The sequence below is a fragment of the Thamnophis elegans genome, chromosome Z (assembly GCF_009769535.1).
Source record: "Thamnophis elegans isolate rThaEle1 chromosome Z, rThaEle1.pri, whole genome shotgun sequence".
Taxonomy (NCBI): domain Eukaryota; kingdom Metazoa; phylum Chordata; class Lepidosauria; order Squamata; family Colubridae; genus Thamnophis; species Thamnophis elegans.
This window is the reverse complement of record NC_045558.1, coordinates 35,065,205-35,078,798: the sequence shown is the minus strand read 5'-3', so window position 1 is coordinate 35,078,798 and position 13,594 is coordinate 35,065,205. Positions and strand designations below refer to the sequence as shown.

The 13,594-nt window shown below is 36.8% G+C and overlaps 1 protein-coding gene across 1 annotated transcript in view; it reads left to right on the top strand.

Annotated features, from left to right (window-relative positions):
* Positions 1-13,594, top strand: part of THSD7A (thrombospondin type 1 domain containing 7A) — a 219,133-nt gene that overhangs the window by 190,112 nt on the left and 15,427 nt on the right. Inside the window, exons 18-23 of the mRNA XM_032238272.1 lie at positions 570-723; positions 1,812-1,953; positions 3,648-3,763; positions 6,095-6,212; positions 9,341-9,486; positions 10,019-10,193. Coding sequence (XP_032094163.1) covers positions 570-723; positions 1,812-1,953; positions 3,648-3,763; positions 6,095-6,212; positions 9,341-9,486; positions 10,019-10,193 — 851 coding nt within the window. The remainder of the gene's footprint in view (positions 1-569; positions 724-1,811; positions 1,954-3,647; positions 3,764-6,094; positions 6,213-9,340; positions 9,487-10,018; positions 10,194-13,594) is intronic.

The window sequence follows — 13,594 nt, the reverse complement described above, 5'->3', positions numbered from 1 at the left end:
TGCTGTTCATTAACTCTTTTTTAGTTTTAGTTTATTTATTTATTTTCTACTTTTAATGACTCTTCTAGAGTCATTGGAAGTCAGGCAGCCTATGAATTGTGTAATTAACTAATTAAAACAGACACAGAATTTGTTATAATCAAGTTTGGTTATAGTTTTTAAAATAGTTTAACACTCTTTCCTAATTAGAGTGCCTTCATCTATTCAAGTGATTTGGGAGAAATTCTAAGTGTGCAAGTTGAGAATGTTATATGTCTTGTTAAGTTTCTGTTTCTGGAAACTTCTTCATGAAAAGAGTTGTTTGTTAAAACCTTTAGATTGACCACCTTCTTTCTGCTCTCTTTCAAAGAACATGTGGATAAAATTCCCACAATGTTCTGCCTGGGGAATACTAGATAACATAACTGGAGAACACTATTTTAGACTAAGGTGCATATTGCTTTTTTTATTTTTATTTCCCTTTAATTCAGCACAGACCTTTCTATGTAGGAAGGATCTAAATATACTGCATAATTATTTACAACTACATAATCTTACATCGACTATATCTAAGGGCTTTGTCTTTCCAGATGCATGCAAAACACTGTTGACGGTCCTTCAGACATTGTGGAAGACTATCTGTGTGATCAAGAAGAGATGCCAATGGGTGCTAGAAAATGCATACTGCCGTGTCCAGAAGACTGTGTCATATCCGAGTGGGGCCAATGGTCCAAGTGTTCCTTGGTAAGAACTTTAAGAAAGTAAGGATTCTTTTGTCCAACCAAATCAAATTTGACCAAGATGCTTTCTTCTGAAATGCCAAGCCAGAAGCCCAGCTAGACATTTCTATGTAGAACTTACCTTTCTATCCAGCCATAGAGTCAAACCATCTAGTGTTTGATTATCATCTCTGAAAATAAGGGGATTTTTCACAAGACCTGCTTCCTGTTCCTTTTAAACTAAAGATGCTAGAGCATGTATATCTTGAGTAATTGCTCTGTCAATTGTTCTACCACAATATTGGGGGAAATAATTATAGGTTGGTTATCTCACCTTTAGTTCCCTTGGCTATTGCTGGAAATGTTAGTAACCAAGAGTAATTCTTAGCAATACAGCTTGGCACTAAAAACTGTTAACAATGTATTCTCATCTCAGGTTGCATATATGTATGTGATGTATTTCTGTCTACATAGATCTTCAATTTCCCCCCTGTGTAATATTTCAAAGACTTCTCACTTTCAATCTATATTCTACAGTTTTAAAACTACTTAATTTTGACAAAAAACTAGATGATCATTACAACCATTAAACTGTAATTAGTCTAAAAGTCAGCTAAGCCAGAAGTAAGTACTGTAGTCTTTTAGCTTGCTGTTGTTAATCCTGATTCTGTAACCTGCTTAGTGTTATATATGTTCTAGGCCAGGGGTGCCAAACTTGATTTCATTCATCAGGATTGTGTTTGAACTCAGGGGGCTGGGATGGGCAGGCCAGGGTGGGTGTGACCAGCTCGACGTCACTCATGTCAGGGGCACCTGTGGTGGCCCAAGCACTCTGCCAGTGAAAACGGGCTCCCAAGCACCATTTTTGGCTACCTGCAGCCTTCGAGAGCTGTTTTTGGCTGTGACAGCCTTCTGCAACCCTCTGCCAGCAAAAAGAACTCCATTTTCACTGGCAGAGGCACTGCAGGCTGGTATAATTATGAGAACTTCTAATTCACTTAATACGATTCCTAAGTGAGTGGATTTTGAGCCCAATTCTTTTAAATACTTTTGTCTTCAATAATTTGTATTAAGTTTTATCAAGTTAAAAGGATGTTTGCTTTCTTTTCTCAGCCCTGTAATGGAAGCAGTGTGAGGGAACGCTTAGCAAAGATCTTAAGGCTGCCTCAGGAAGGAAAGGCCTGTCCTTCTACCGTGGAGACAGAGCCTTGTCATCTGAACAAAAACTGCTATCACTATGATTACAATGTGACAGGTACTGATGTTGATTAAATCCTTGTAGATTGCAGCCTGAAAGAAAATATAGATAGTCTTGATTTATGACCACAATTGAGCCGAAAGTTTCTGTTGCTAAGGGAGATATTTGTTAAATGAGTTTGGTCCCATTTTATGACCTCTCTAGCCTCCATTGTTAACTGAATCTGTCAATTGGTAAGTTAGTTCATTGGTGAGAAGCCAATGGCTTCTCCATTGACTTTGCTTATCAGAAGATCGCAAAAAGTGATCACATGACCTTTAGACACAGCAACGGTCATAAATATGAACTGGTTGCCAATTTTGATCGCATGATCATGGGGATGCTGCAAAGGTTGTAACTACAAAAAATAGTCATGTCACTTTTTTCATTGCTGATGTAACTTTAAATGAACTGTTGTAAATTGTGGCCTACCTGAATTGCAGCTCACCAGACTATTCTCTTTTCAAATAGCCAAACATTTTTATAGCCTGATTTTCTATTCTGATAGTTTTCCATTACATCTCTACTTCCAAATTCCCTTACTATTCTGTGTCTGGTAAGTAGTTTATTCATTCTGCAATAAAGCTATTTGGACTCCCTCCCAAAAAAATTGGTCCATTGCTGGGAGAAAGTGGCAAGAAGGTGACAAGCAACAGGGAGAAAGCAGAACTATTTAACTCATTTTTTTGCATCTGTCTTTACACAAAGGGATAAAACAGCCCAACCTATCAAAAATAGCATGAATGAATTCAACTTCCCCAGTTCCCCAACTTCCCCTTTTTTTGCTGGAGGGTTTTTTGTTTTTGTTTTTGGAATTGTGACCAGGACACCGAAACGAGTCATAAATGTGAGCCAGTTTGCCAAGCTTCTGAATTGTGATCATATAACCATGAGGGCTGGAATGGTTGTAAGTGCAAGTACATGTCACTTTTTTCTTAACAGTTCTAGCTTTGAATCATTGTTAAACGAATGGTCATAAATCAAAGACTACCTCTAGAGTTGATGTGATTAGTTGGTTATTTCCACAAATTTTGAAGTTCTCCCAAACTCTCCTAACATTCCTTTTGTATCTGGATAGTTTTATTTTGGATCTGAATTCACATACAGATAACAAAGTTCACTATCAGAATACAGGACACCTTATGCCCCATTTTCTTTGTCTAATCTTCGAAAGTCAAAAACAGATATTGCCTAAGGCTGGGATTCCCAACTTTTTTCCAGCTAAGAACTTTGTTGCGCTTAGAAAAGTATGCTTAGCCCTGAGAAATAGGGTGTGTCTCGAATGATGACATATGTGGAGAGAGAACAAAATTTGAATTGGATCTAATTTAATTAAAAACTACATTAATCAAATGTAGATAATAGTTCCCCTGTGTTTTATATCTTTCCTATTAAAAATTATAATAGGATCTGAAGTTGTACTCTTCTAGATTTGACTACTACTTTATGCACTCTTACAAGGTGATTTATGCCCAGAATTACCTGTTTGAGAGGCTGGTTCAGTGTGTATTAATTTCATTGCTATGCTCACCATTTGTGTCCTTAAGAGGCTGACACAAGAAATCCACTGTAAGTCATCTGAATCTTTTGAAAACGAAGGAAAATATGAATGAGGGAGGAGGGCAGGTTACTGAATTTATTGCCTTTTGGTACAACACACATGACATCTTTTTCACTGGCTGCCATTCTTCTTTTCTTCCCTTCCTTTCAAGACTGGAGCACATGCCAGTTAAGTGAGAAAGCTGTTTGTGGCATTGGGATCAAAACAAGAATGCTTGATTGTGTTCGCAGCGATGGGAAGTCAGTTGACCTGTTATACTGTGACAAGGTAGGTGAATGTTTTCCCTTGTTTTGTGGTTGAAAACCATCATCTATAAAGCTTTCTCTTCAGTGTGCGTGATCAATCTTGTGACAGATGCTTCTCAAAGCTATTCAGGGACTGTTGTATGCCCTGTAAATGAGCTTTTGCTACAATCAGTGATTTTTGTCATTTAATTCCCTCTTTTTGCTTAAGTGAGTGATCATTAAGGTATGCTATTCCCCCTCCCCTCCACTGAAATAATGGTTTGGGAACAATAAGCCATCAAGGTGAATAAGTTAAATAAATCTTAATTGGAATAGCCATCATTGTCCTAATTTGGAGTGATTCTTTTGTAACTGTTTGATCTTCTGCCAAAGTGGTTTATTTTTCTTTATCTCTGTCCCTGTCTCTGTTTTTGGGGGTGTTATTTTTCCAATTGTAAGTTGTTTGGCCTTTTTATAAATTTGAAAAAAAAATGCCTGCACAAAAATCAGGCTGTGCTGAAACTGACCAGGCTTTTTTCTGTTGATGCAAGGAGGCAAATTTCTGGGTGACAGAGGACAAAGGGTGGGGACTGGTAACATTCGCTCTATAAGACGTATAGACATTTCCACCCGTTTTGAGGGGGGGTAGTGCATCTTATAGACCAAAAAATATGGTATGTAAATTCACTACAGTTACAAGTTGAATGGGAAAGACCACCCAAAAAATAATGTGTTGTTCATTATAAAAAATATGTACTCGGATGGACCAATTTGTGCATCTTGCAAATTCAGTAAATCTATTATAAAGTCTCAACAGAAAAAAATATTTTGGAGTTCTAATAATTTCTATGGAAAGTATTAATTTGTAATTAGAGTGTAAGGAGTTTGTACAGAAACGTGGATGAAGCTGGTTAGGACATTAAGTAGAAGTCTTGGGTGAAATAATCATTCTACAACTATTGAGCAGGTTGCTCTCAATCAAGGCTGGAACGAGAACAATTTTCCACAGCCTCAAAGATGCAAAAGGGAAAGACCTGGAATTCAACCATGAAGCAAAATATAGGGCTTAATTTCTGCATTTCTGCAAGAGACAGATCATTTGTGTATATATGGCTTCTATCTCATTTGCAATAAAGGAATACACACATAATCATGTTGTGTCTGTGAACTTTTCTGTTGTAAGCAAGTCCCCTGAAGTGGAATGTCTGGAAAACTGAGATTTATTGCTGTGCTTGGCATGAAATCTAATAGCATATGTCTCCAAACAATATTTGGCAATTGGTTTCTGTTGTATTATTTTATATTGCTTATTTAATGAGACATGATTCAAAGTATGCCTCTTAACATGGCTATTTGAAAAGCATGAGTGCCTGTTCTGAAATTATAAGGAATGGTGGAATTAATTAAGTGGGAAACCAGAATAATTTAAAAAAAGCAATGTTTACATCAACTACTAGATTAAATAGCATAGAGCCATTTTCTTTATTTCCCATTATAATTTAGGATCATTGTTTTAATATTCAATTTCCTATTCTTTTGTGATATTTATTCTTTGGTTGTAAGCAAGACATCAAGAAGTATTTTTTTGTGTGCAAAATACCTACTGTCTGAACATAATAGAACAATGTTTCTTAAAATGTAGTTCTAGAATCCTCTTAAATTCTCAAAAATTTAGAACAAAATTTAGATCAATGACAATTCTCTTTTTTTGGTGTTCTGTCAAATCACTTTTTCATGAAAAATATTTTGCATTATGGTTAGTCTTCAAATTATGAAGGCATTTGGAACTAGAGTTTTTGTGTCTAAATGATATGGTCATAAGGAGGACCATATCCCTTGGTTTCAGAAATTCAAGTAGTCACACTAATGATTATACTGTATTACTGATCCCTTGAACATGGGAATGGGAAAGAAGGATTTTTTTGCATATAATGTCACATTTAATTGGGGATTATTTTTATTTGCTGTTGAAGATATTATTGATTCCAGGAAAATAATACTGATATCACAAATGTGGAGGGCAGTGAAGAGCTGCCTTTCAACAAACTCTTTTAGCTTTTTTTTTTTAAGTATACCACTTTTAAAAAATCACACCACTGAAAATGAAAATGAACACTTTGCCACCAAATTTGGTCAATTTGATCCTAATAATCTATGATGGCCATAAAATGGAACTTTGGCTGTAGGAGGCTATATATTGTAGGAGAAAGCCAATTAATTTTATCAAAGAACTACAAGAGAATTTAGGTCCTTATGTGAATTGGTACAATTTTTCCTTTTGTGATTATTAATTTATAACTGTCTTGGCTTCTGTTGAGTTGATAATTTTTTATGTGACATACTGATAGGTATATCCCTTTCTCTTTTTTTTTAGCTTGGTTTGGAAAAAACTTGGAATATGAACACCTCCTGCATGGTGGAATGTCCTGTCAACTGTCAACTGTCAGACTGGTCTCCATGGTCTGAATGCTCCCAGGCTTGTGGTCTAACTGGTTAGTTTAGAAACTTCCTGGTGATTGATAAATGAGCCCAGTTATCAGTTATCAGAAAAAAAAGAAGGGACAGAGGCTCTGGTAGAAAGATTGCTAGATTGAGGCAGATTTGGTTTGCTTTCCTATAAGCTTCTTATAGTGCCAGCTTTGTGCTGAATAAATTGCCATTCTGATTCTGAGGACAGAAGATTGGATGAATGTTTCTGTGGGATGACCACAGGAAGCTATCTCTATATAGCATTTCTCAATCTTGGCAATTTGTAGATGTATAAATTTCAAATAATCGCTGGTTGAGGATTATGGGAGTTGAAGTCCATACATCTTAAAGTTACAAGGTTGAGAAATAGTGCTGTCTGATATACTGGAGAAAACAAAGCTTGCCTTAAGCTGGAAGAAACTTTGCCGAATGGTATTATGTTTCCTTTCTGCAAAGTAGCTTAAAGGTAAAGGTTCCCCTTGCACGTATGTGCTAGTTGTTCCCGACTCTAGGGGGTGATGCTCATCTCCATTTCAAAGTCAAAGAGCCAGCGCTGTCCGAAGACATTTCCGTAGTCATATGGCCGGCATGACTAAATGCCGAAATTACATGGAACGCTGCTACCTTCCCACCAAAGATGGTTCCTATTTATCCACTTGCATTTTTACATGCTTTCGAACTGCTATGTTGGCAGAAGCTTGGACAAGTAATGGGAGCTCACTCCATTATGCTGTACTAGATATTCAAACCGCCGAACTGCCTGATCGACAGGTTCTGATCGACAGACTGATCAACAGGCTCAGCATCTTAGCCACTGAGCCACCACGTCCCCTACAAAGTAACTTACATGTATGTTATAAAGGCATCTCTTTTGTGCTCACAAAAGGTAGAATATTGAGAAAGATACTAAAAATGTGATGGTATTGAGACCAGATATTCTCCTATTTTGATTTAGGCTTAATTATGAAGAACAAACTATATATAAGGAGAAAAACGCAAAGCCAGGACAATACTTCTCACCATTCTTTTTTAACAAAAAATAGATCTACTTGTGGAATAAGTGCTTTTTCCCCTTAAGTTTCTTATTCACATCATCCTAAATGGCAACTAGGATTACTTTTCAACCAGAGCCGACTGATCTTTTTTCAAATGGGTGAAATTTAAAGCTACCTGAACTAATAATGCCAAGCCAGAATTTTTACTTCAATTTCTTAGTAAGCCATAGTGATCTAACGAGGTCTAGCTGGCATATTACTGAATACCAGTAGGAGGATTCACACAGGAGGTTAAGCTTTAAAAAAATCCTTTGATTATGTATGAGTTTTATTAAATGCCTGACTCTGTTGGCTCTAGAGGGCAGAAAATCAAAGCTCAATACATAGAACAATGCAATAAAAACAAAAGAAAATAATAGCACACAATAATGGCACAAATCTTTCTTTAGCTAATTATCAAAGGCTTATTGAACAGTCATGTTTTTACTACTCTCTGGAAGTTCATAAAAGTGGGCAGTATTTGTGTTTCCAATATGTTTGCCAAAGAAAAACTTCTGCCATCATGCACACCTGCTTCAGTGCTCCCTCCTACTACACCTCCTAATAGGAGAAGACTTTTAGCAGGAGATCTCAACAAATTAGAAGAGAAGACTCACCGGAAAAGTCCCTGATGTAGGGAAAGGTTGAAGGCAAAAGGAGAAAGGGATTGCAGAAGAAGTGATGGTTAGATAAAGCGATCAGGTGCATGTACATGAATCTGAGCAAACTCTGGGACACAGTGAAAGACAGGGCCCCCTGAATGCTGTGATCCATGGGTCATGAAGAGTCAGATACAACTTAGTGACTGAACAACAGCAATTTTATTCATTCAGATTAGATGGACAGAGTTGACTCAGATGAGGAGTCTCTGAAATACCCAGTCCCATGCTACAAAGGCAGCAATCAGCATCCTTGAACTGCGGTTGGAGACAGCCAATGACCAGCACTATTCCTGCAATAGTATTATTTGACTGTACTTCAATTCTTGTACTAAGCAGCTGATGTGCTTTGCTAATTGCTGTTTTTAAGTGGTCTTCATTTATGTGAATTTTAGCAATTGAAGTACTGGAGGACAAGAATATAAGCCATAGTCTTAGTGCCTCCAGTTCTGGGTAAAGTTGCAGCTGAGTGCCTAGGCCCTTCTAGCCTTTGTGTTCTTCCAGCATCACTGATGAATTTAGGAGAAGCCCAGATTATGAAGCAACTCTTTCAAGGGAAGCCAACCCTGCCAGGAGTCAAGGGGGGGTGTGTGTCTCCTATTATCAGTTGGCTTCTGAATCAACCATGATTTCACTTTGCTTGGGTTTTGTTTGTTTGTTTTTTGTTTATTTGCTTATACAATGGAAGTGTAATGATGGGTGGATACTTAATCAATAATCCATTATAGGTGTTAATCTTATTTTCTTCTTTTGAATAGGGGATTCATTTCATTTGTGATATCATAGGAACTGTGATAACATTGCAGCATGGTTCATTTATAGCATTGGCAGATAATTCTGTTGTTAGTGGCTGTCAAAGCTGCATTCAATATAATAATTGTTTCTTTATTGCTCCAAATTTGCCCAAAATGCCTATTATGGTGGTAGTATTTGATATTTGATAGTATTCATGTCAAGAAGATGTCAAATTATCCTGTGCAGACAAAACAAGTAAAAATATACAAATATACATGCTTGTAATACATACATCTATTTGTCCTTGCTGTATATTTTGTCCCAGTAAGGAAGAAAATCCCGCCCCCCCAAAAAAGGATTCTGGATCACTAATGGGAGTGGGGAAAAGATGGATAGATGGAGGGGTTTATATGTGCATAACATCTGGCACACCTGACACACAACAGAATTTTGACTTTCCAATTTTTTTAGCCAGCCTTCCCTACTTGGTATCCTCAAGCTATGCTGGACTTTAATTAGTCCAATTACTGATTGGGAGTTCTGTGAATTGAATCTAATACATCAGAAGGTTGGCCATATTTCTGGGCTGTTCCTTAAAATGCACCAGCTGTGCAGGGAGGAACATCATTCCTAGCTAAAGAAGGACTTATGGCCTGAAATGACATGTCTTAAAACACGTACAATATCAGTACTAAATGCTCTCTCTTTTTCTCTGCTTTGAAGGAAGGATGACACGAAAGAGAACTGTTATTCAACCTTTCCAAGGTGATGGCAGACCTTGTCCTTCACAAATGGAGCAGTTCAAACCTTGCCCAGTAAAACCTTGTTATCGGTGGCAGTACAGTTCATGGGAAGAATGTAAAGTTGAGGTAAGACTAGTACCTCGAGGTTTTCATCCTTAGATATTTGTGGTGCATACCGATATATGGTATCTGGAGTCTATGGAGAATGGCAGATTTAGGAAAAGCTGATTTGTATATTTCTATAGACAGCCTTATGCTTTGGCCTAGACACAAAAACAAGATTTTATAGAACAATTAACTAATGAGCTGTTCTATCTTACTTACACTTGTCTAATTTATTAAATAAGAACTTTTTATTAAATGTGGACATATAAAACATACATGACCTGATTTTTTCCTATGGTTAGGAAATAGGCGTCACTTTATTTTTCCTAAATTGTTAAGCCTAAATTGTTGTGCATCAATTTTGCTTTTCAATGGAACTTTTATTTATACAGTACATATAGATCTTTAACTATCCCAACTTAAGCACTAATTGTATGTACTTTGGCACTAACTGTGGTTCCAAAGCATGGCCCAGTATCCCATTGCCCTTTTGTGGTGTTTTACCAGGTTTTTTCTCCTCCTTATTCTGACTTCTTGTGAACATCTTTTCCAGGATGCCCAATGTGGAGAAGGGACAAGAACTAGAAATATTTTCTGTGTGGTCTATGATGGATCTAGTGATGACACTGGCAAAAAAGTTGATGAAGAATATTGCGGGGAAATTGAACCTATGGTTGATGGCAATAAGAAAATTGTACTTGAAGAAGCTTGTACTGTGCCTTGTCCAGGTATTTCATTTGTTTGCATATTTTGCAAAACCAATGTTGAATCCACTACTGATTGACTTTTGAAAGAAAGACAAAAAGAATATGTTATTCCTAAATCTTATTGCTGTGGATCAAAATAAGGCAAAAGGAATTTGACCTCTACATCAATATTTTCTTTAAACTCTCTTATTACTACAGGAATATACAAGTTATTAATACATTAATAATTTGGAATGCAATAATATTTATTAAAAAATATGGGGGGTTGCAAGATAGTCTCTGTTTTAGAGATAAGCTTGCATAAGCTTGCATAGAATAGCATGAGCATACTTATGATAAAATTGACTTTGAGTTCATTTGTGGTGCTGCTGATAAAATCTGACAGAAATGGCCAGGCTTGTCCTAGCTGCAAGACAAGTAGGTCTAAGGCAGATAACTCTGTCTATACCAGTGGTTCCCAAGCTTTTTTTGGGCATACCCCACCTAAGCATCTTTAAAATCCTGATGCTCCCCTGTGACATATAATTCTTACTTTACTTGAAAAGTGAACTCTACTCACATGGAGGAAGCCTAAAAGGCCATTAACTTGGTTTAAACAAGGTTGAAATTGCCTCCAATAAAAATCAAATTTCCCCACTGTGGGGCGTGAGCCCCACGTTGGGAACTACCAGTCCATATAAATTCTTACTGAACAGTACTTTGCAAAAGCCTCATTAGATCAAAGCCAGGATTGATCATGGAGATCAATATCTATGGGCCAGGGGTCAGTTCCTGCCAGTTCTAACCTCTTCTATAGAAGAGGTTCCACAAATCTACAGTTCCATTTAGAACCAGTTCCAGATCCCTCCCCCTGCCCGTCCGCACATCATAAAGATGAAGAGCAAGAGGAGGAATTCTGGGAATTGAAGTCCTCAAGTCTTAAAGCTGTCAAGTTTGAACACCCCTGGGTTTTTTTTTCTAAAAGGGTCTTGTAACTTGACAGCTTTAAGACTTGCACGCTTCAAATGTTTCTGAGCCAACATTTTGGTTGCTAAGCAAGAGCATTGTTAAGTTAGTTTCACCACATTTAACAAGTTGGCCATGCTCACCCAGTCACATAGCTGGCAAACCACTCCCACCTGGCCACATGGCCGGCAAGCCACTCCCACAAAGCAGGCCACACCTACAGAAAAGATTCTAAAAAATTTGAAACCCACCACTGCTATGGGCCCTCTTTGCAACAACTGGCATATGAAAAATGGCTACATGGAATGTAAGAGAAATTTGTCAAAGCGAGGAAGTAATGGAAACATATGAAATAACTAAATATATATTTCAAAGTATAGATTGTCTCACCTAGATTGCTGTGAATGGATATGAAAGAAGGAATCAATAGGTTAGTGATAGCTACATGTTATGATCCACTAAATAGTAATTAAGAACGAACCAAATGAATTTTAGGAACTGTTATATAACACGCTCAATAAATGCAGTAAATTGGGGGATGAATTTTGTTAAATTGTATGAACAGACTAGTGAGAATGAGAATAGTGAGAATGGTATTGTATCAGACCCCCAAAGAAATGATAATTATGATTATTAGATGAGTATCTGCTTCTCTTTCTCTTTGGTATAAATGGTGTAAACATAAGCATTTTCATTTTTATAAGTTTCATCATTCATTGCTATTCTATTCATCATTTCTAAGCAACTTAAAACCACCCTAAGAACTGAAATCTTTTGCAATGATTCCTGAAATTCTAATTTTGAAGAATTAGGAAGACAGTCAGTGGGGGAATCAACACATTTTGATTGAACTTTAAAACTGCCTCCTTTTTTCATTGTAAAATAAATAAACTTCTGAACAGATTTTATTTTTTTGCTAACCAATTCAACAAGAACATAGTGGTCTTCTTAAAGGTAATATTTAACACTACAAGAGCTTTGTTTTTATTCTTGGAATTTTATGGTCTTTCACTTAAAGCCCTTTTCCCACCCCACCCTATCTTTTACCAAAAAAATTAACATATCTGTGAGGATAGGTTAACAGGGCACTTATGTTAATGTATCACAAAATGATACATGTGGCCCAATTATACATGTATTGTTTATTCAATAATTCATTTCTTTACACAATGTTAGAATGTTTGTAAATAAATCTTCTTTATTAAGGCATTGTTAACACTGAGTTGATTTTACTTGTCAACATAATGTAAAGCAGCATGAATTTTTAATAGCCCATGTACTGAAATAATTAAAGTTCTGTACTCATTTGCAAGCTTGGATGCCTTTCTAGCTTTATGGCCTCCATTTACAGTATTATTTGCAAATATGACTTCAGTCCCATTTTTTTTTTAAGCAGGAAAGGTTTTGCCTGGTTCTCTCATTCCATAGTGAAACTTCCATGATTTTCACAAGCATAGAGTTTGCTTAGCAGAAACGGAAAATATTTTTCTGCTACAGTTAAATAATTTGATTTTTTTATTTTAAAAAAATGAAAACTACATGTGTTTTCTGACACTTTTTCTAAGGCCTGTACATTTTGTACAAGTTTTATCGAGGTACAGATTTCTATAAGCATATTTAAAAATCTAATGTGATGCATTTTTGTACCGTGATTTCTTCGTTTGTATAGAAATTTCCTTATTATAGATGTTTTGCACATTTCTTTAAATTCCCAACCACACTGAGGATTGGTAAGTACAATTTGTGTGGCTTGTGTGGAGGGGGGGTAGTTTGCATAGGTGTCAAGTAGATATGGATATAAACTATTTACAGTTCCATGAAAATTGAGGTGGAACTAATTTTTCATACATTTCTGATTAGAGTTATGCAGGTTTGAGCATTTGTCAAGGACCCTAAATTCCCCGAAGAGTTCATTCATTCACAATTGCTCCAGCTTCTCTTTCTAACGAAAATATTCATTTTCTTTAATGAATAATCCCATGTCAGCATCTTAAATGCCAAAACAAAACTCTGGCAAGAATTTTTGCTGTGTGTTATTATTTTAAATCTTCCACCCATCTTTACCACAGAGTTGGGAATCCCTTGCTGCTGCAAAAATTGTTAAACTATAACACCAAGCATCTGTCTTACATTTAGCAAAACCTTCTAGGACATTGTAAACAGGGGTGGGTTGCTGCCAGTGTTGCTGCCAGTTCACTTTGCACACACTTCACTGCCGATTCATTCTGCTGCCGTTTGCTGCAAGTGCATGCGCAGTTGACTATAAATTGTTCTGTGCATGCGCAGAACATGAAAAAAAAACATGCCGGCAATGGCAGCTGCAACCAGGGAACTGGTTTGGGGGCATGGCCAACCTGGGTCACTGCCAGTTCTGTGACCAAGGCCAAAATACCACTATGAGTTTGTCCGAACCAGTGCCAACCTCTGATTGTAAACTGTTGTTGTTAGTTGTGAAGTTGTGTCCGACCCATCACAAA